The sequence below is a fragment of the Mustela nivalis genome (assembly GCF_964662115.1).
Source record: "Mustela nivalis genome assembly, chromosome: 10".
Taxonomy (NCBI): Eukaryota; Metazoa; Chordata; class Mammalia; order Carnivora; family Mustelidae; genus Mustela; species Mustela nivalis.
In genome coordinates this window covers 3,513,035-3,534,332 of record NC_139029.1, presented here as the reverse complement: position 1 = coordinate 3,534,332, position 21,298 = coordinate 3,513,035, and the positions used below count along the sequence as shown (strand labels likewise).

Below are 21,298 nucleotides of genomic sequence, written 5' to 3'. Positions count from 1 at the left end.
TTCCTAATTAAGAATGTCTGTGTCCCTGCGGCCCGCAGGAAGCTGTTCTGTCACGACGGGAAACCCTCTTCGCACCAGCCTTCGTTAATCACAAAAAGGGCAAGCTATTGATTCTGCGGAGGGTGGGACTTAGTCACTCGCCTCTGCGCCAAGTTCTAAATGTGTGTTCTCGCAGCACAGAAAATGCAAACTGGGAAACATCTTGTCTGTACTGTGGGCTCTGCGAGCCACGGGCTTCCCTCCAGGGGCAGGGCGCCCGGGAGACAGCAGCTGGCAGGGGGAGCCGGAGGAGGGAGGGAGGGGCCGCCCATGCGAGGCCCCTGCAGCCACCGGAGCAGAGGGGCGGGGCGCTTCTGACCCCCGGGTCTCTGTGGCTGGGGGTGAGGTGGCAGAGGCCCAGCTCCCTGACAGGGACCCCCGGGGAAGCCCTCCTCCCTGGGCCGCACGGCCAGTGCGCAGACCGGAGTCTGTCTCTGAGGCTGTGTGTAGCATGAACGTGTCCTGGGCGCACACGCGTGCACACGTGGCCTGACTGCTGTGCACGTCAGAAAACGCCTTGCCCTGGGAAGGTGGGCCAGCCCTGAGGCCACATGGCTAAAGCCCAGAGCCTGGGTTCCTTGCCACCCCTCCACGTCCCTTCCTCGTGCCCGTGGGAAGCGGTGCACCAGGGTCCATGTCCCCACCCCCGCCCCACAGAGGGTGCGAGCGAGCGCTCAGGCCATCAAAAGACACTGGCCTGTGGTCCAGAGCCCCCTGCCCTGCCAACAGCCCCGGGCACCCAAAAGCATAGGCGATTTCCCGCGGAGGAGCTTTTTCCTTCCCCCCAGCACCCTCAGCCCTCCATTAAAAACAGCCACAGCCAACAACTTCTGTATTTATTTACTTAGCCGGGTGGAGGGAGACGGGAGGCGGGAGGCAGCAGCTGGGCCGTGGGTGGGGACCGTGTGCAGGCAGCCATCTGTCTGGCTCCGTCAGCTTCACACCCGGCAGGGAAGGGGTGGCCCCGCTTAGTCACTTGGCGGGGAGGGCCGTGGGTCGGTCGGAACTCACAGTGTCCTGCAGCCCGCAGGGCAGGGACTGTGCCCGCGGAGGCCGAGACGCTGCCTTGCCTGCTGCTGTCTTCAGGGGGTGGGTGCTCAGTGGGCCCGGTGTCAACCAAACCCTGTTCCTGGGCCGGGTGGGGCTCATGGAGCCCAGAACATTCAGCATGAGCCGTCATCCCGAGACCAGAAAAATGAGCCCTCAGCTGGCTCCTTCGTCGGAGGCTTTGCAAGGGCCTTGTCCTCCCGCGGCTGACCGGCTGCCTCCATGTCTGGCATGAGGCGGTGTGAGCTCTTGTCCGCGGAGCTAGCTGTGGAATCTCCAACGAACAAACGTTGGCACTGGGCGTGGCTTCTCCCTCTGCCGAGCGGCGCTAGAATTTACTGTGTCTGTGTTGGCAGCGTAGACCAGAGTCCCCTGCACTTTGGACTCGGCCCCCTGTCAGCTCACGCATGGACTGAGCCAGTGAGAGAAGCTTCTAGAGCCCCTGGTGGCCTGGTGGCCACTGTGGGGCAAATGGCTGCAGTTGTCCTGGGGTAAACCTGGTGGAGGCCGGGCCTCAGGCCTGACCGGAGGATGAGCCCCAGAAAGCCATGCTGGACGGAACTATCACAGCCACGTGGGACGAGGGGTGGCCCGCTAGGTGTGACCTGCGCGCGCACCGCCCCGGGGCTGGGGGAGCGCCTCCTTAGGACTGGTGCTGGCGCCTTGCTCGCCACCGGAGGCCTGGCCCTGAGCAGGACCCGGCGGCGCTGGCTCCCAGACTCTGACGTGCTGCGCAGACGAACACTCCTGCCTGCCGCTCTCTCTTGACCTTGACGGGCTAGGCTAGCAAGAGCGTGTCTCATGCATCAGGGGAAAGCCTGGGGCTGATGGGGCCCCAACGCTGACTTCCCCGAAATGTAACAGAAGGCGGGGGGGGGGGCATGTCTGCTCGAGTCTGTGGAACCTGGAGGACACCCGGCTGCTGGCGGGGTCTCTGTAAACCAGGATCCAACAGCCCCCGGTGTCACGCTCACGGGAGCGACCAATCGTTGGCACCTGAGCCACACGGGAGAGGCCAGGCACATCTGCCCTTCTCCGCTAGGACTCGAGAAGCTCCTTGGGGAGGCGGATAGCTCCAAGGCCGGAGTGAGGGGCTGGGATAGGAGAGCACCCCTGACCCTGGGCCCCTGGCAAGCGGCGCCAACAGGAGGGGACACCTTCATTCCCGGGGGCTAGGGCCCAGGGGCTGAGCCGTTGCAAGTCCAGGTGGGCTCCAGGCTTGTTCTGGGAGGGCAGGCCCAGCCCGTTCACCAGGACCACACGGCAGGGGTCGCCATCACTCCTGCCCACTGCTAAGCCTGCCGGCCAGAGCCCATTGGCATGGAATGAGTCGGACCAGCAGCAGCGCCCAGGCCTGAGTTGAGGCTGTGCTGCGGACCAGCTGCCACTTGGGCAAGTCCCTAGCTGTGTCTGCGCCTCATGTCCTCATCGGGAGAAAGAAACTGGTGACTTCAGAGCTCCCCCTGGGTTGTCGTGTAGACTCCAACAGGCAGACGTGGTCCTGGCATGCATCAGGCCACTCCCTGCGAGCCTTTGCCCAGAGAACTTCCTCGTCCCTAACCCCACGTCCATGCCTTGGGCACAGCCCACGTGGGAGAAGGTGCAGGAGGCTCTGGGCTGATCCCTGCAGGAGGTTTACCTGGGCAGTTGGGGGGATCTCGTCACCCGTGTGGGTGAGCCCAGGACATGGCAGGTGTTCTGGCCGGAAGGAAGGTGGTAGATGGTCATTAGAGCCCGGTGTGCGGGGAGCAGGTCTTCTCCAACCCTGGACTTAGCCCCTCAACTGACTGCATGTGACTGGAAGCCCTTTGTGACCTGGGAAGGAAGAAGGGGTCCCAGCAGCTGCCCTGATGGGCCTAGTTGGTTTTTCTTTTTTTTACCTTTGAATGATGGAAAAGTTCAACTATATGCAAAAGTAAAGAGAAGAAAGAACCCCTTGTAGTTAGCCTCACAGGCCCAGTATTGCTCACGGGTGCCCCTGCCCACCCCACTGCTGGGCCACTGGAAGCAGAGCTCAGATCTCATCATCAGCTGCGAACAGCTCAGTGTGCTTCTCAAGGAGCAGAGGGCGCGGCATTCTTTGTTGCTGACTCTTCTTTCCGCTGGACTAGACTCTGGGCAGCTCCTTGCCCCGTAGAGGCCTGGCCGGGGGCCCCACTGTCTTCACAGCCACTACAGGACCAATGACCTAGCATCAGGCTCCTGTTCGTAAACACGGCATTGCTCGGAGAGAAAAGGGCTCAGAAGGTCATCCAGATTGGTGCTCGCCCCAACGGCGTGTTACCTGGGGGCTCCTGGAGCCCCTGTGTTGAGGCCTGGGGTTGGAGATGGCCTGGGCGCTCTGTCTGCTCCTCGTATCCACAGGGACCTGGGAGATCGGGATACTGCACAGAGGTGGCGGCTCGCTCTGCCCAATGGGCCTGGCTCTGCTACTTGCCTGACCTGACGGGGAGGACAACAGCCATTGCTGGTGGCAAGTGACTTGCAGACTTCTGTGTCCCTTGGAGCCCACCCGCTGCTCTCCCCACTGTGAGCCTCCCTGGCACCTGTCCCGCGAGCCCCCTGGCTCTGTTTGACCTTGTGCTGGGGCCATGTCATTGTCACTTTCCCACCGTGCATAATCTGCCTGTTGTCCTCTGTCTTGCCGGCTGGAGCGTCAGCTCCGGGGACGGGTCCCTGTGCCAGGCCCAGAGTGGCACCCGGGAGGCCGCTGGAGAGAAAGTCACGGGTGGGGTTTGGGGAGCGTGGCCTCTGCCGTGTCTGGGGTGGGAGGCGTCCCGCCATGCTGCACCTTCTTTCTGGCTTTCTGTAAACTGTGAGGAGACATGTCACTTCTGGTGGGTTTGAGATATAATGACGGACTGTAGAGCCCCCCCGTTCACAGTGTCCAAGCCGGCGGGGGTTCATGTGTTCACACCATTGTGCAACCATCGCCACGGTCCATTGTGGAACATTGTCATCCTCCCAAAAAGAAGCCACGCGCCCCTTAGTTGTCTGCCTGCTCCCAGCCCCTGGCACCAGTAACCTGTGCTGTCTCCGTGGACGTGTTTATTCTGCGTGTTTGGTATAAGTGGGCCCCGACTTGAGGCTGGGGGGGGGGTCTTCTTTCTCTATCTTGTTGGGGACAGCTGAGAGGACTTTGGGACTCTTATAGAGTAGAATATATGAGAGTCTGTGAACCCTACAGTGGTAAGCAGAGGAGCCCGGTTCAAACCAGCCTGGTTTGTCCGCCTACCCTGGCTCCAGAGGGGCGGCTGGGCTGGTGTAGGGGCAGGATGGAGAGGCCCATTCCAGAGGTTGGGTGGCGCTGACCAAAGTCTAGGCATCTCCTAGAACTGTCAGGATCAGCTTTTTTTTCTAACATTATTTTCTTTATTTGAGAGAGCGGGCAGGAGTAGAGGCAGGTGGGGCAGGTAGGCGGAAGCAGGCTCCCCACTGAGCAGGGAGCCTGATGTGAGGCTCCATCCCAAAACCCTGGGATCACAACCTGGGCTGAAGGCTGATGTGTAACCGACTGAGCCACTCAGGCGCCCCTTGGGTGGGCCATTTCTGCCCATCTTCTAGGGTACCCTGATGACAGTTCCATATACCGCTGTCCTCTGGACCCTCCCTGCTCTTCGGAGCCCTGGGAGCCCTTGGCTGGCGACCCAGGCATTGGGGACCAAGATGCGCGTGTGAGTCCCATGTTTGCCGGTTTCCAGAAACGCTGGTGGGCTGGAGACACAGAAAGGCCCCTTCCATCGGGCCCTGGCCTCGGTGGGCTCTGCAGACGGCCTGGGTGGCCATCTGTCCACCCCGCAGCCTCGCCCAGGCCAGGCTCACACTCTTGTTTTGAGAAATTATTTTCTTTCCAAGCCTTTTGCGTTCTTTCTCCCGCTCCAGGGATGGAAATTCCGGCCGCTGGCGGGGCTGGGCCTTTCGAGCTCGGAGGACCCTCCGTAGGTGGTCCAGCCCGTGCTCTCGCCCTCAGCCGGTCTCCGGGCTCCAGGACCCAAACGCGTTGATTCCCCATGAGCTGGCCCGCTCTGTGAGGAGGCGGGAAGACAGGCTGCAGCCCCTCCTTCCCCCTGAAGAAGGGCCAGCCATGCCACTCTCCTGAGCCCTGGCCTTTGGCCGCACATGGATGGGAGCCACAGGTCCCTCAGCCGTGCCGAGCACGTCCCACAGGGGAGAGGGAGCAGAAGAAAAAAAAAGAGTGTCCCAGCCTCGTGCCCTTGACCCGGTTTGCCGCAGGGCCCGGCTGCCCAGAGCGGCCCCCAGGCCAGCAGCCCCGGATCATCTGACGCTTGTTAGGAATGAGTCTCAGGTCCTGGGCCCTACACCCCCTGCCTCAGGATCTGCATTTTAAGACCCCCCAGGTGATTGATGCACACGGAAGCTGGGAGCAGCTCTGCCTGGGTTGCCCAGAAGCTGGGCCCCGCAGAGCGCGGCCTTGTCTTCGCGGGGCGCCTTCAGCAACAGGGCCGGGCCCCCGGCCTCCTGCCCCCACGACGCTCTCCCTCAGCACCGCCCGCTCTAACCGAGAGAACATGGTGTTTCGCTGGGCTGTTTCAGGTCAAATTGCATGGCCTCAAATTTCATTTTTAAAAAAGTCAGCCAGCGATGGAACCAGAACAGCAGGAGGGCCTTCCTCAATAAAGCATCTTGGAAAGCCGCCGTTGGCCACGTGTGCTCCGGAGACTCTTCAAATAGGCACCAGAACCACTAGAAGGAGCGTGATCCGAGTTCTTTAAATACCCTTGTGGCTCCAAGCCACAAGGTTTTGACAGTTTACACCTGGTGACATTTAGCGAACAGTTTCTGAGAAGGCTGAGGGGAGGAAATGTTTGGTTGACACTGACATGACGTCCTCCGTCCTCCGGCTGATTGTTCTCTCTCTTGCCAATAGCCCATTTGCCTGTAAAACACTTGGGCCTGAAATAGCCGCCGAGGCTTGGTGTCTTTGTGGATGAAAGGGCAACTGCCCCGTTTCTTTGGCTTTCAGACACCCTCGAAGTATCGCAAGGAAATGTCCCAGAGGAATCAGCGCAGCTCTTGAAACCTGAATTCCTGAGCAGGGCGGGCGAGAGAGAACTTGGGCGTGGGCCGGCTGGGGCCTCAGGGAGGGACCTGGGCCTGGGCCACACCCCTTAGCGGCCAGGCTGGGCCACTCTTTATAGATTTAATTTTATTTTATTTTGGGGGGGGTGGGGAGGATCAGATGGAGAGTGAGAAGCCGTGAGCAGACTCCGTGCTGGGGAACGGAGCCCAGCGTGGGTCTCGACCTCACTACCCTGAGATCGTGACGGGAGCCCAGACCAAGAGTTGGATGCTTAACCAACTGAGCCACCTGGGCGCCCCCAGACCAGACCACTCTTAAAAGTGATAGGGGCATGGTTCACAATCCTGCCGGGATGGCAGGCAGAAGCCCGCCTTCGGCCAGTTCCCTCTGGTCAGTAGGCTCTGCGTCCCCGCCCCTTCCAGCCGCCGAGTATGGGGACATGGCTTCTAGGTTGCTTAGAGGAAGGATGCGACAGAGAAGGGGTGAGCAGGACCCAAGGAGCGGCTTCCTGGTCATCAGCGCCGTCCAGGGCTCCCTGCCCACAAAGCAGTCACTATTGCTTCTGCTACAATAAAGTGGCCTGCCCAAGGTGACACAGCCAGCACAGTGCTTGTCCCCACTTCCCTTTGGGGCAGACCCTGAGCAGCTGGCATTCCCTGGGAGTGGACCACACTCTGTGTCCCCAGCAGGGACCTCTTTCCTTCCTCACACCCGGCCCTGCTTTAGGCCGTCCCTTCCACCTCTCATCTCCCGCTGAAGTTCATTATCAAAGAGGCGCGGGGCTTGGGATCCCACCTGCCGTGAAGGGTGGCGTGGGGGCACCCGTGACGCTGCATCCCTAGGAACTCCTTCCCAGTTGGTCCTGAGGCCAGCATCCAGACAGCCCCAGGTGGCCAGTGGAGCCTGGGGGGTGGCGGGGGTAGGGGGCTTCGGGCCCACAGTCAGGTTCTGTGACCTCGCTAACGTGCTTGTTTCCGTGTGTGGTCCACAGCCCGAGACCGAGGACGAGAAGAAGCGCTTTGAGGAAGGCAAAGGGCGGTACCTGCAGATGAAGGCAAAACGGCAGGGTCAACCAGAGCCCCAGCCCTAGGGGCCGCCCCACGCTGGGCCCGGAGAGGCCCCAGAGTCCAGTCATGTAGAATCCAACCCCCTTGGCCAAAAACCCAACCCACACTGAGAGCCGGTGTCGTGTGAAGTGTTCGTCTTGCAGTGTTAACCTGTGCCCTCTCCCGAAAACCTACACACCAAAGCTTTATTTCTATGACTCCGGTGTAAGCGCTCCCGTGTTGTCCCTGCCGCCGAGGCGTCCCTTGGGAAGACGCGCGCGCACTACGGCGTGTGTAGAACCCAGCATCACTAATAAAGCTGCTCTTTGGCTGGATCTTGGTCCTGGGTGGTCGTTTTTCTTGGGCAGGGGAGCACTGCTTTCCTGGTGGGCACAGATGTGGGGCTAGAGGCTTCCATGGGCCCACCTCCCCTTCCTCCTCACCCGCCAGTGAGGGCCCATACCTGTGTGTACCCCAGATCTCGGGTGTGCCTGATGACTTGCTGGCTAGAGAGGACACTCCTTCCCTCCCAAGGCCCTGGTTCCATGTCCTGGCCTGGAGGCACCAACCCCCCACTTGCCCTCTCTCTGGCCTGTGCAAGACGCCAGCCCTGAGCATCCCACGGCCTTCCTGCAGATGGAGGTGGAAGGTGCTTTCGAGGACTCTGGAAGCTGATGTGCAGAGAAAGCTGAGCCCGCCCGGCCAGAGCATGCTCAGCATATAGGAGCCCTGCCCTGGCTTCCCTCCACCTCTTGGTGGAAGCAGCTCGGATACCTTGGCCTTCTGGATAAAGGCAGAGATTTTGCTAGAAGGAGTCTCCCAGCTGGTGCCAGGGCCCTTGTGCCTGTCATGGAAACCCCCAGCCACTCAGGCCAACAGGTTATTGGGAAGGCTTGTGGGATGGGGGTCGAGGGGCAGTGTGCGCATGTGTGTGTGTGTGTGTGTGTGTGTGTGTGTGTGTGTGAGAGAGAGAGAGAGAATGGTGCCAGTGAACGACTGTGTGTGTCTGTGTGCACGTGCACATCTATGGCCCTGGGTGTGCCTGTGTGCACGTGCCTGTGTGAGATGGGAAGCTGTGTGTACACCCAGACCAGTACCCTCAGGGGGGCAGACAAGCTGCCAAGGCCACAACGTGGGCCCATCCTTCACCTCCCGTGACCGAGAAAGATTCCTCCACCAAGCACACCTGGTGGTGGGGGCTCATCCTGGAAGCCTGGAGATGGAGCCCGGCCCCTGCAGCTCCAGCCCCTCACGGGGCTCCCTGAGGCCCACAGAGAAGGGGCTCCAGATCCCCTCCATCTCCCATCTGCAGATGTGCAGAAACGCCGCCAAGAGCTTCGGAATCCGTTTCAGGCCCCAGTCCCAGCTGACGGGGTTATTTCCTGCCTGGAAGCAGGGAGAGGGAACACGGCCCAGGAAGCCGCAGCCGCAGAGCCCACAGCCGCCCCAGCGCCACCCAGCCCCCACGCTGACCTGAAGGCCACGGGTGGTGCCCGGGCTGGGGACATCCACAGAAAGCCTGGCTGGCCAAACCGTGGTCCTTGAAATCGGAACTGGTAATGGCAGTGCCTGAGCCCTTGCATTCCCCGAGGGAAGGGGGACACCAGGACATCCACATCTTCCTCTGTCATGGCTTGGCTGCTCGTCTGGGCGGCTTTGGGCAAGGCAGGTACCCAAATTCCACCTCCCAAGGCAGCTGGGAGGAGCCCAGACTAACAGCATTTAGCACAAGGCCTCCAGGATGCCTACCCGCCCCCAGAGGCAGCTGAGCCCAGGGCAGGGACACCAGGAAGGGCAGTAGTGGGTGAGCTGGGCCGGGGGGGAGCCGAACGCCTGGGGCAGTCTGCCCTCTGTCAGTGGGGCGGCAGAGTGGCCTAAAGCTAGGGACGACTGGGTGGCCTATGTTTGCCTTAGAAATGTCACCTGATGACCAGCCTCCTTGTGCCAGCTTCTCACTGCTGGTGGCCCATTTATAACCAGGGCCACCTGGTCAGGGAGCTGCCTCGCCACCGAGGGCTCACTAGGGATCCTGACTGCCCAGAAGCCACATACACAGAGCACATGGCCCAAGGCGTCCTGTTCACCAGCCCCGCTTCATTGTGGAGGCTTTGGATACAAACACCTTTACTCTTGTCTCAGAGGACTGATCCTGAGGCCTTTGAGGGGTCTCCTAACACCTGCTCCTGACTCCCCAGCGGCTCCTGGGATGTGGAGATCGGGGGAGTGGGCAGGGCTGTGGAGGGGTGCAGGCAGCATTGGCCGCATTTGGCTGGGTCTGGTCCTGTCTGGACGGGCCCCCCCTTCCTCCAGACACCGGGTTGTGCGCTCGTGAATGCTTCCCAGGTACACGGGAAGGGCAGAGCTGTGCCAACAGCCCAGAGTGATGGAGGCCTTGTGCCCAGGGTGTGTGGTCATGGGCAATCTAGAGACAGGAGAGTGGAGACACACAGTGTCCACTGCCTGGATGGGAGACCGAGATGCCACCAATCATTGTGACTCCAGCCATCTCCAGAGGCGCCCCCAGTCAAGGACACTGATAGGATGTCCTCTAGATGTCTATGGGTGGCAGCCTGTGCCCCTGCCAGGAGTGTAAAGTGGGTTGCTCCTGGGGGGGGGGGGGCAAGAGTTCTGGGTTGTAGGCCTGGCCTCTCCTGGCTGTGTTGTCCTGGTTCCAGCTTGAGAACATTTCTGAGCCCATGGGGGTCGGGGCAACCACCTGGGACCCCTGTGGCATGGACCCCCCACCCCTGCTGCCCAATACAGGATGAGTCTGAATCCTTAACTGGTCCAAACTTCCACCTCCTTGCCCCAGGCCCTGATCCGACAAACTGCCCAGTTCCTGGAAGGAGCTAATCCTCAGATGCCCCACGTCCCCTCCACACCCCACCGTTATTGTTCACCTTAGATGTGGCTTCCTCCGGGAAGGCCTCCAGGAGCCCCCCATACCCCTGGCCCTAGATTCGTTCTGTCCTTTCTCGCCCCAGGCCCCTTGCCCGCCAGCCACCAGAGCTCTGGGCCTTCTCTTTCCCAGTGGGCTTGGAGGCGACATCGGGGCAGTGGACCGACCCGAGACGGCGACGAAGGGGACGCCCTCCGTAGGGGGCTGCAGTCCCACGGCGGCGAGGGGCTGGAGAACCAAGGACCGACAGATGCGCGGACAGACGGCCTCGGCGGCGGGCCTCGCCTCCGGGGGCGGGGCGGTCCGAGGGGCGGGGCGGAGGCATGCGCCCTGCTCCGCCCCCCGCCCCCGGCCGCCCGAGCGCAGCCAGCAGAGCCGCGCGAGCCGAGCGCCGCGGCGGCGGCGGCAGGGGAGGGAGGGGCGGCGGGCCGAGCTGAACCGAGCCGAACGCGCGGGCCCCGGGCGGCGCCGCCAGGATGCCCCGGCCCGCGGGCCGCTCCGCCGCCAGCCACCCCCGCGGCCCCCGGCGGCCCGCGCTTGGCGGGGGAGCTCAAGAGCCGCAGCCGGAGCCGGAGGCGGGAGCAGCGAGCAGGAGCCCCGGGCGCCCGAATGCAGGGTGAGCGCCGCCGCCCGAGCCCGAGCGCGGCTGGGTGGGAGGACCCCGGGACGGAGGACCCCCGGCGGGAGGGCTCTGGGCAGGGAGGGCTGCCTGCGGTCTGTTGGTCTCACGGTCTGTCCGAGGGGCCGCGCATCGCCACCCCCGACTTGGGGACCTTCGGGGTAACTTCCCTGGGGCCGGCCTCTTCCTCGGTCTCTCCCCCGCCCCTCCCCCCAACTCCGGGTCCGGCCCCGCGGCTTGCAGGGAGCGGGGACGGCCAGTCTGGGGGTACTGGGCCCACCCCCCTACGCAGAGTAACCCGTTGGGGCGTCCGGCCCCCGGGTGGGAGCTCGGACGCGCCCTCGGGGCTGGGTGGAGCTGGGGGTCCCGCATCGGAGCGCGGAGGAGCCGGGACCGCGGGACTGGGGGGCGGGCGTGGCGGGCGGGGGGCGTGCCGGAGATGCGGAGGCTCCGCGCAGCGAGCCCCGCCCTGGCGGCGGCGGGGCCCGACCATGCGGGCCGGCGAGGGGCAGCGCGGGCGGGGCGCAGCTGGGGGCCGGCGGGCGCGGCGCAGGCCCCGCGCGCGCTGGGCGGTGAATCTGGAGGCCGCCTGGAGCCCGGGGAATCCTTTCAAGTTCTGGGTTCTCTTTGTTGCGCAATAGAGCCCCGGGGCCGCGAGGCTTCATTGGCCCGGGGCCGTGACGTCACGCGGGGGCCCCGCCCGCAGACCCTGCGGAGGGAGGCTTCTGGGCCGGCCGGGTCCCACGCGGGTCACGCCCTGCAGACGGCCCTGCGTTGTGGGACCGGGGGAGGGGGTGGGGGGGAAGGAGGGGCTCCAGCATCTGGGCGAGGCGGGAAGCCCTGACCTGAAACGCTGCGGGGACGCTTGGAGCGTGTAGCGGAAGAAACTTCCCAGTGGGGGGCGGCGACACCTGGGTGTGGCCCACACTGGCTGGAGCCTAGCCTGGGGTCTGGCCCTCCAGGTCTGCGGCTCCCTGTGGAGAATGAACTGTGGGCACCCCATCAGCCTGGAGGAAGGGGTCTCCCAGTTCCTGCACGTCAGCCCCCCTCACCGTGCATTTGGGGACCTTGGCATTCACTCCCCAGTGACATTCTTCCCCCATCCCAGCGCCACCGCTCTCAGGAATCCCAGGCTCCAAACCCCTTCTCGCACTTCCTCCCTGTCTGGATGCGGGTTCTGAGCCTCAATGTTCCCATCTGCAGTGTGGAACAGCACGGCCCAGCCTGCAGGGGTCTCTGAGTTGAGAAAGGTAACCTCAGCTCAAGGAACCAAAAGTGCCTGTTCCTGCTTGGGTTTGGGTTAAGGTTAGGGTTTGGGCTTGGGTTTGAGAGGCCAGGAGTTTGATGTCAGCCAACTGGGGCTTGGGTCCTGGTTCAGACACTTCATAGCTTGGGCAAATGGTTTAACCTCTCTCTGTCTTTACTGGACTATCTTTAAAATGGGGATAATGTCAGTATCGACCACACATCATCCCTGGGAACACTAACTGGGAAGTGTGCCTGTTCACACTGCTTGCTCCCACTCCAGGCAAGGCATGTTCTCCTGCCCACAGACCTAAAGCCTTTGCCTGCAGTGAGACACAGGCCAGACAGGGGGCAGAGCTGGCAACGTCAAAGGTTATGCCCATGACAGCCGGTGGCCCCTTCCCCACCACCCTGCCCCAGTGGGCCCAGGGCCTAGGGTGGAAATAGATGCTGGCCCACCAGGTGCACACCAAGTCGAGCTTCCAGTTTGACAGCGTAGAGATCACTGGTGTCTGCGTCTGCCCACCACGGGCCCCCACAGCCAACCTGCTCTGCCCCAGGCTTCCTCGCCCCAAGGCTGGGCTGTCCCAGGTTCTGCTCGGGATGGCTGTGTCTATCCTCAAGCTCAGTGCCTTGGCCCTTAAGGGACGGCAGAACTCAGTGAGCTCACAGGGCTCTAGTACAGACTTCCACGTGGCAAGCATTCATTGAGCGCTTACTGTGTACTTGGCTCCGTTCCATCGCGGAGCTTGTCTACCACCCAAAGCACCTTCCCAGGTGATCCTATCATGTCCAGCTCACAGAGGAGAAGAACAAGGCCCAGCTGAGTCCGTAACTGGCTGGCGGGCAAGAGTCTAGCAAGCTCTTTACCCAACCCCATGTGGCCTCTGTATGCTGAGGTCCGAGAAGTTTGCTGGACACTGGAATGGCTAGGGGAGGGTCCCGTGGGGCCATCCCACCTCCCACACTGGATCTTGGGTGGGGAAGAGGAGGGTGCTCTGTAAGCAGAAGCCTGATGTTTGGGAAGGAATTTCCCTGTCTCCAGAAACCCCCCCCCCCAGCCCCTTAGAAGGCCCTTAAGGAGCACTGGCGTAGTCCAGAATGCACTCCTCCCCTTGGTCAGGGGTCGGGGCAGGCCCGCAACAGGGGCACAGGGGTGAATGCGACTCATCCCTGAGAAGTCCTTCAGTATTAGGGATGGGGGGGGGGGTCGGGCCACAGAGACACCAAAAGAACTCTAGATGAGACAGGAAGGGACGCCTGACACCCAGACCAAGTGGTACTGCTTCCCCGGCCTGGAGAGCCAGGGCCCTGCTGTGGCCTGTCCATTCCATGCTGGGTAAGAGCCCCTGGGGATCGCATGGCTGTGTCTGGAACAGTGGGTGCTCATAATGTGTTGGAGGCAATGGGGCACCGGAGTGGCTCAGTGGGTTAAGCCTTCGGTTCAGGTCATGATCTCAGGGTTCTGGGATTAAGCCCCACATCAGGTTCTCTGCCCGGCAGGGAGCCTGCTTCCCCCTCTCTCTCTGCCTGCCTCTCCTCCTACTTGTGATCTCTCTGTCAAATAAAGAAAGAAAATCTTTAAAAAAACAAAAAAAATAAGGTGTTGAATGCAAGAGGATTGGAACCCGTGAGATTAAATGGGGTCCAGAGTAAAAAGGGCCAAGTGTCGCAGGGCACACAGTAGGCCTTCACTTAGCATTGTACTTCTCCCCAGGCTGCCTCTTGCAGGCTATGGCCACAGAGGCCTATTGTGGGCCTCACATCAGAGGGACCAACCGGGTTTTGCACAGGGGCAGGGTTTGGGGCTGCTGGGCAGGGAAGGGGTGGGAGGGACTTAGAGCCCTGCAGTCTGGCAAGATGGAGAGCCTCTGCTACATGTGTGTTCTGCTCAACATCCTGTGTCCCGGGCTCATGGCCATACGCTCTTGGCAGTTCCTCCTTGGGGTCAAGGTCTGGTCCCTCGGCCGTCTGCAGGCAGGCCCATGCTGTCCCAGGCCTCCACAGCATAGTACTGGTCGCCTCCCCAGAGCACCCACTGTGTGCAAGACCAGGACCCACAGCATAACCGTGACCACCACCCAGAGCACCCACTGTGTGCGAGGCTTAGCCCAGGGCTTTAAAGACGTGGCATCTGTCCACCCCAGCCTCCCCCCGGAGGAATCACCATGGTCCCCGTTACAAAGGATGTGGGTGCCAGGACCTTGCTTAAGCCACACAGCTAATATGCTGGAACTTAATGGGAGCCCAGCCTGTGGCGGCGCCGGGACCTGCCAACCACAAAGCCAGTAGGAGGCTGACCTGGGCCAAGTAGGCTGCCCTTGCCAAGATGGCCATGGAAGTGGTCACCATGTCGCCCCTACTGCACAGGGAGGTTCAGGGGGCTCACCCCCAAGGCATGTCCTCATTTGGCCAAATGAAGTGGGACAAGTTAAGATAAGGGGCCCTGATGTGCCCTGCAGACACATTGTTTGGGTTGTGTGAGATGTGAGACACTCAGGGTGAGGGTGCTGGTTCCTGCCAGGGCTAGGGCCCCCAGGGCAAGAATGCCTCTCGGGACCCTGCCTGGTTGCTTCCCTGAGGAGGCAGCTGTCCTGGGAGCAAACCCAGATTCCATACCTTGGCCAGGAGTGGGTGGAAAGGAGGGTGTTCACACTTATTGGGGACCCCTGGCTAGGTCCCCGGGTGCCAGGGACATGGGCTAGAGGCCCTGGAGGAGAGAGGAGGGCCGAGCAGCCCAGTCCAAGCCAGGACCACGCAGGTCAGGGGAGCCCCAGGAGCTTTGATGCCGCAACCAGAGGGACCGTCTCGGAGCACTCATTGGCTTCTCCCCACCGCCCCCACAGATGCTCGCAGTCCCTGGTGTCTCGGAGCCCGTGCGTGTGAGCGCCGCTGCTCCGAGCCAAGCCCTGGCCCCGAGGATGTCTCAGCTGGCGGCCAGCTCCCGTCTGCACCATGAGTGATGAGCGGCGGCTGCCTGGCAGTGCGGTGGGCTGGTTGGCATGTGGTGGCCTTTCCCTCCTGGCCAACGCCTGGGGCATCCTGAGCGTGGGTGCCAAGCAGAAGAAGTGGAAGCCGCTGGAGTTTCTGCTGTGCACGCTCGCGGCCACCCACATGCTCAACGTGGCGGTGCCCATCGCCACCTACGCCGTGGTGCAGCTGCGGCGGCAGCGCCCCGACTACGAGTGGAATGAGGGCCTCTGCAAGGTCTTTGTCTCCACCTTCTACACCCTCACCCTGGCTACCTGCTTCTCCGTCACCTCCCTTTCCTACCACCGCATGTGGATGGTCCGCTGGCCCGTCAACTATCGGTGAGCCCGGGCGCGCACTTGCACTTCGGCGCCTGGTGGTCCTGGGGGGGCGCAGGGGAAGGGAGCACAGAGGCCCCTGGGGCACGGGGTGCAGAAACAGTCCCCTGTGCTGTGCTGTGGGCAGGCCGGAGGCACGGGAGGGGCTGCTCTGGGCTGCACACCTGTGTGTGCGGGCGTGTCCATGGTGTCCAGCACGGAAATGCTTGGCGGGAGGGATGTGCCACCACCACCTGCAGGAGGATCCCCTGGGCAAGGGACAGGCCGCACTTCGCTGGCCGTTTCATGATAATGAGGTACTAGGGGCCCAGGGCTCTGGGAGGACCCTATGAGTGACCCCTCGCTCCTGCCCCCACCGCATCCCAGGCTGAGCAACGCCAAGAAGCAGGCGGTACACACGGTCATGGGCATCTGGATGGTGTCCTTCATCCTGTCCGCCCTGCCGGCCGTCGGCTGGCATGACACCAGCGAGCGCTTCTACACCCACGGCTGCCGCTTCATCGTGGCCGAGATCGGCCTCGGCTTTGGGGTCTGCTTCCTGCTGCTAGTGGGTGGCAGCGTGGCCACGGGCGTGGTCTGCACCGCCATCGCCCTCTTCCAGACGCTGGCTGTGCAGGTGGGGCCGCGGGCCGGCCACCGCGCCTTCACGGTGCCCACCATCGTGGTGGAGGACGCTCAGGGCAAGCGCCGCTCATCCATCGACGGCTCTGAGCCGGCCAAAACCTCGCTGCAGATCACGGGGCTGGTGGCCACCATCGTCATCATCTATGACTGCCTCATGGGCTTCCCTGTGCTGGTGGGTGAGCCTGTGTGGGGACTGGGCTCTGGGGCAGCCCTGGGGCTGGGCATGGGTGCTGGTGGGTGAGCGTCTGGGGGGACTGGGCTCTGGGGCAGCTCTGGGGCTGGGCGCACTCCAGGTATCAGGTGGTTGAATCCTCCCATCTGGTCCCTGGAGGTAGGAGGGAAGGCATTATCGCCCTCTGCATTCTGTAGATTTGGAAATGAGGTTCAGAGGGGTACCATAACCCACCTAAAGATAAAAGCCCATGTCCGGGGAATGTGGAGCCCAGGGTCTTTCTGGCACACTGTAGGGGACGTTTCCTCACCAAAGGGAGGCCCATTCGAATCAGAGGGTGTGGAAGGAGGAGGAACATAACCACTTGGCCCAGATATGAAATCTGGGTTCAGCAGCCGGGCCCTCGCACCCAGGGCTCCAGCCCAACCCCTTGAAAAGTCTGGACTGGGGTATGGAGGGGTTTCAGGGCAAGGATTAGTCAGAGACTGTCCAGGCAGCTGGGCAGGGCTCTCTCCTTGGAGTCACAGTAGGACACAAGCTCCAGAAGGTGGCAGGTGGGGTGGCGGCCTCATAGTCAGGGGACACACTCGGGACGCGGTGGCCCCACTCTCAGAGGGCCTGGTAAGCCTGCCCCCTCCACCGCCGCTGCCAGGTACTGGGTTCTGTGTGCAGCAAGGCCCCGCGTCTCCAGCCTGTGCTGATGGAGGGAAGGAGCATGTATAAAACACAGAGCCAGAAGGGGACAGCAGTGGAAGGACAGCCTCCCCAGCTTCTCTTCAGGGCATGGAGGGAGTGTCGTTTCTGGAGCCCACTCCATGCTGCGAGCCTGGCACAGTGTCTGTCAGGGATCCTCACTTCACTCTGGGGTGTTCCTGGCCCATTTCACAGGTGAAGAAACTGAGCCCAGAGAGGTTCAGCACCTTTTAGAGGGTCACACAGCTCACACAGCAGAACTAGTACAATGAGTGTATCCTACCCATTTATGCTCTGTTGGAATAATTAAATGTCACTCTGGGTGGGGGAAGGAACTGTCCTGGGACAGGAGGAGTGAGGGTCCCTGGGCAGGGACCCAAAGCCTACCTGGTTGATTCTCAGACTCCTTTGAGTCTCCTCTGAGGTCCTAGACCCAGACCTCCCACCCCCGCCCCCAGGGTAGGCCATGTGTCCACAGAGGCATCGAGATGGCAAAAGAAGTACCTGAACGGGGAAGTTTGAGACCTGGTTCTCCAAGCCTGTTTCCTCTTCCCCAAAAGGGGTTGGTAAGCCATGCCCCCACCTCTGTCCTGGGGCAGACACGAGGCTGGCATGGGGGAAGGCACTCTGTGAAGGGCTGTCTGTGTGCACACGGGGCTCTGGCTGTTCGTGCCCGCCGCTGGCATCTCCTGGTGGACGTGCCCTTCTACTCCAACTTGGGCTTTTTCCTGCCCAGGACCCTGTAGCTCTGTCTGTTGCCTCTCCCTCCAGCAGGTGGGACAGTGAGGCGGAGCCGGGGTGGGGGAGGGTGGCTGTGGCCGCAGATCCTGCCAGGTGCCAGGTCCAGCCGTGTCCCCACAGGTGGTGAGCTTCAGCAGCCTCCGGGCGGACGCCTCGGCGCCCTGGATGGCGCTGTGTGTGCTGTGGTGCTCGGTGGCCCAGGCCCTCCTGTTGCCTGTATTCCTCTGGGCCTGTGACCGCTACCGCGCCGACCTCAAGGCCGTCTGGGAGAAGTGCGTGACCCTCATGGCTAACGATGAGGACTCGGACAATGGTGAGGGCGGGGAGCGGGCCCCCGGGAGAGGGCTGAGAGCAGCAGGATCACCAAGATGGCTGCGTTCTCTAATGTGCTGGAACCCCTAAGCGACCTAAGTGTCCTGTGGGACATTCTCCTGTCCAGCCTGACTGTCCCAGGCAGTATCTGTGGACACCGGACGGAGCGAGCTCCCTAGAACTTCCACCCTTAGAGGTCCCCCGGGGCCTCCCGTAGACCCCAGTGCTGTCTCACCTGGTGATGATCGTTACCCTCCGCTGAGCCTTTGGGAGGTACCGGGCACTGTCAGACCCTACCTGTATTTAGTTCCCCCAGAGCTCGCCCAGTAACCACACCCCATGGCGGAAGAGGAACAGCCTGGCTCAGGTGCTCTCCGCAGTCCCACAGCTAAAAGATGGCACAGTTATGGTTTGAACCCAGGCCTCTGCCCTATGCCTGTCTCTGAGGGTCGCTGGAACTCACTGTCCAGGGACAGTGAGGAAACCCCCCCGGGGTTTCCGCGGCCCTAAGCTTTTGCTCCCGCCCTGCAGATCCCAGCCTGGAGGGCGGCATCCCCCCGGACCTGGTGCTGGAGCACTCGCTCGACTACAGCTATGGCGGCGACTTTGCGGCCCTGGACAGGATGGCCAAGTATGAGCTCTCAGCCCTGGAGGGGGGCGCACCCCAGTTCTACCCGCCGCGGCCCTTGTCGGAGAACAAGATGCAGTACCTGCAGGTAGGGGCAGGGCAGGGCTGCGGTCGGCCGGGCTCACGCGGGGAGTGGGGAGAGCGGGGAGGCTCGTGCCCTCCCCAAGGCCTTGCCTCGCTGAGCCCCGCGCCGGTCCCGTTTTCCAGGAGGGCCGCCCGGGTTAACCCCGCCCGTCCTGACAGGTCCCGCCCACGCGACGCTTCTCCCACGACGACGCGGAGGTGTGGGCCGCCGTGCCGCTGCCCGCCCTCCTGCCGCGCTGGGGCTCGGGCGAGGACCTGGCCGCGCTGGTGCTGCCCGCCGGGCCGGAGCGCCGTCGCGGCAGCCTGCGGGCCTTCGCAGAGGACGCGCCCCCGTTCTGCCCGCGCCGCCGCTCCGCCGAGAGCCTGCTGGCGCTGCGCCCCCCGGCCCCCGACGGCGGCCCGCGCCGCGCCCGCGACTCGCCCCCCGGCAGCCCGCGCCTCCGCCCCGGGCCCGGCGCCCGCTCCGCCTCGGCCTCGCTGCTGCCGGACGCCTTCGCGCTGACCGCCTTCGAGAGCGAGCCGCAGGCCCTGCGCCGCCCGCCCGCCCCGCCCGGGCCCCGCGTCCACAGCGCGCGGCCGGGTGAGGACGCGGCGCCCCCTGCCGGCGGCGGCGCGCAGCGGAACCCCGGGCCGCGCCCGGCCGCGCACGCGCACACGGGACCCCTGAGGACCGGCCTGAGCGCGTCGTGGGGCGAGCCCGGGGGCCTCCGCGCGGCGGGCGGCGGCAGCACCAGCAGCTTCCTGAGCTCGCCCTCCGAGTCCTCGGGCTACGTCACGCTGCACTCGGACTCGCTGGGGTCCGCGTCCTAGGGCCTGCGGGCGCTTCCCCACGCGCGCCCGGCGGGCCGGGCCGCCCGCAGGGACCAAAGCACCAAAGATGCCACGCTGACCCAGGCCGGGTTCAGGGCGGCGCCACGCGGGGCCCACGGACGGCGCCTGGCCAAGTGCCAGCCCTCCCTGCGTGACTGAGCCATGGGCATCGCCCCGAGGGTCGGTGGCTGCCCTGGACCGCTGCTGGCTACGGCATCACGGGGCAGAGCGAGGCCGGGCTTGGGTAAAGGCAGGCTCTGCACGCCCTGATGTGCCTCGCCCAGCCTGGGGCAGCAGCATTGGGGGGATGGGGGTAGCAGCAAGGAGCCCAGGACGAAGGCTACCACCAGACAGAACAAAGCCCAGCCCTGCAGGAGCCATGGGACTAACTGCACCTGGCTTTCCACTTTGCACTGGAATTGTCTCTCCCCCGCGGGGGGCAGGGTACAGAGGGTCTCTAAGCACAGGGGTCTACAGAGCCCAAACAAGCTCTCTGAGCAGGTGTTCCTACTGAGCAGTTCTGCCTCGGTTTCCCATCTGTAATGAGCAGGTGACCATATTAACTCACAGGACTGTTTGGAGCAGTCTTCCGGTCCGTGTGCACCAGCCCCTGCATGGGTGTGAGAGCATCTAGGGCCCTCTGTGGGTCCTTTGTGGGGGTCAGTCTTCAGTGTGTGGCCTGCTGTGGCCTTTGCACCTGAGGCCTCCCACTCTCAGTGCCCCTGGCCTCCCCAGGAACTCACCCCACCCACACCCCAGCTAAAGCACAACACTTTGCACCGTCACCCACCTTAACCATTGTTAGTGTCCCCGCCCTCATCCGTCTCTCCACCAAGCCAGTCACCCGTAGGACTCCCACCATAAAGATCGTGGGTCCATGCTGGGAAAGAACTGAAGCCAAGGGAGAATGGGCTTCCTTATCCTGGTGCCCCTGGGGAGGGGTCCTGGCTGAGAGGCCTCCCAGGTTCCCAGTTTTAAGGTCTGGTTCCTGCTGAGGGCAGGGCTCTTTACTTTCTCTCCTGGGCAGGACTTTTGCTGGCCTAGGCTTTGCCATGGGCGTTGGGGAGGGGCTTGCTGGGTCTTCCCTGGAGAGAGACCTTAGAATCAGGCTGAGCAGAGGCCCGGGAACAGCTGTGACCTTGAGCTGAAAGGACAGGGGCAAATGCAGAGGTGGTCTCCTCCTAGACCTCGCCTCCCCACAGTGGCCTCACACAGCACACAGGGAAACCTGGAGCAAATCCCAGAGCCAACACGGAGCTTGTCTGCCTTGTGCAGCCCCTCCCCAATCCTCCCCACCTCTCCTGCCTGTTGCCAGGCCTCTTTCTTCATCCAGCTGACAGGGTCTCAGCCCCAAAAGAGACCCCTGGGAGGGTCAAGCCTAGGGGACCGGATCCATCTCTGCTTCTGAGGCCTCCCTGGCCCCTCACTGGGGGTTGGGGGGGTGATTAGGGGAGGGATGAGCTAGTCACAGGTGAGCAAGGCAGGAAGCTGCGGGATGGCCTAAGCCATGGGAGGGGCTGCCTCTGGCAAGTGCTGCTGTGCCTTCAAAGACCAACAGGCCATGTGGGGGCAGAGATCTCAGCTGGCCACTGTGGCACCCACCCCTGCTCAGGTCCGCCCATTTGTCACGTTGGGTTTTTAATGTGTACTTCATATCCGATGGCAATACTTGCAGGGAGACTTGGTACCCCAAAGTCCCTCCAGTTCTGGGTTTTACAGAAATAAAAAGGAGGGAGGACCCCAACCGGAGGAACCTGGGGCCTGGAGCTCCCTCTCACACTCCCTGAGCCTCCCGGGCCTATTGGCTGCCTTTGTCAACAGCTTGACCTGGGCTCACAGGGGCGGGAGCCCTGTCTTCACACCACCACCCACCCAAAGCCAGGGATCCGTTTGTAGTTTTTTGACAACTGAGCATTTCTCTTCTGTACAGGATACAATAAAAACTTCCTATAATTTGCACCTGGCATTCCTGGGCTGCTTTCATGGAAAC

The 21,298-nt window shown here is 62.9% G+C and overlaps 2 protein-coding genes and 1 long non-coding RNA gene across 8 annotated transcripts in view; 2 read left to right on the top strand and 1 right to left on the bottom strand.

Moving 5' to 3' along the window:
• The window catches only part of ACOT7 (acyl-CoA thioesterase 7), a 94,010-nt gene extending 86,502 nt beyond the window's left edge, over window positions 1–7,508 (top strand). For all 6 annotated transcript variants that reach the window (XR_014299670.1, XM_082686782.1, XM_082686779.1 and 3 more), the window contains one exon: window positions 7,119–7,508. Coding sequence is in view for 5 of the 6 variants with exons in the window: in XM_082686782.1 (XP_082542908.1) it covers window positions 7,119–7,217 (99 nt within the window). In the remaining variant the exon portion in view is untranslated. The remainder of the gene's footprint in view (window positions 1–7,118) is intronic.
• On the bottom strand, window positions 4,436–7,112 carry LOC309842538. Its single transcript, XR_014299672.1, has 2 exons — window positions 6,923–7,112; window positions 4,436–6,135 (listed from the first exon to the last, which is right to left on the bottom strand). It is a non-coding gene; the product is annotated as an uncharacterized lncRNA (long non-coding RNA).
• A 2,984-nt stretch (window positions 7,509–10,492) lies between the features above and the next one.
• GPR153 (G protein-coupled receptor 153) lies at window positions 10,493–21,267 on the top strand. Its single transcript, XM_082686778.1, has 6 exons — window positions 10,493–10,688; window positions 14,783–15,247; window positions 15,611–16,040; window positions 17,595–17,787; window positions 18,318–18,502; window positions 18,658–21,267. Exons 2-6 carry the CDS (start codon window positions 14,892–14,894, stop codon window positions 19,306–19,308), a joined length of 1,815 nt encoding a protein of 604 aa, XP_082542904.1. The 5' UTR covers window positions 10,493–10,688; window positions 14,783–14,891; the 3' UTR covers window positions 19,309–21,267.
• The last annotated feature ends 31 nt before the right edge of the window (window positions 21,268–21,298 follow it).

Bases quoted from the DNA above. Each gene is read 5' to 3' on its own strand.
- GPR153 (XM_082686778.1), top strand. From the start codon at position 14,892: ATGAGTGATGAGCGGCGGCTGCCTGGCAGTGCGGTGGGCTGGTTGGCA. The intron at 16,041-17,594 runs GTGGGTGAGCCT...GTGTCCCCACAG, and splicing joins TCATGGGCTTCCCTGTGCTG to GTGGTGAGCTTCAGCAGCCT. The intron at 17,788-18,317 runs GTGAGGGCGGGG...CCCGCCCTGCAG, and splicing joins CGATGAGGACTCGGACAATG to ATCCCAGCCTGGAGGGCGGC.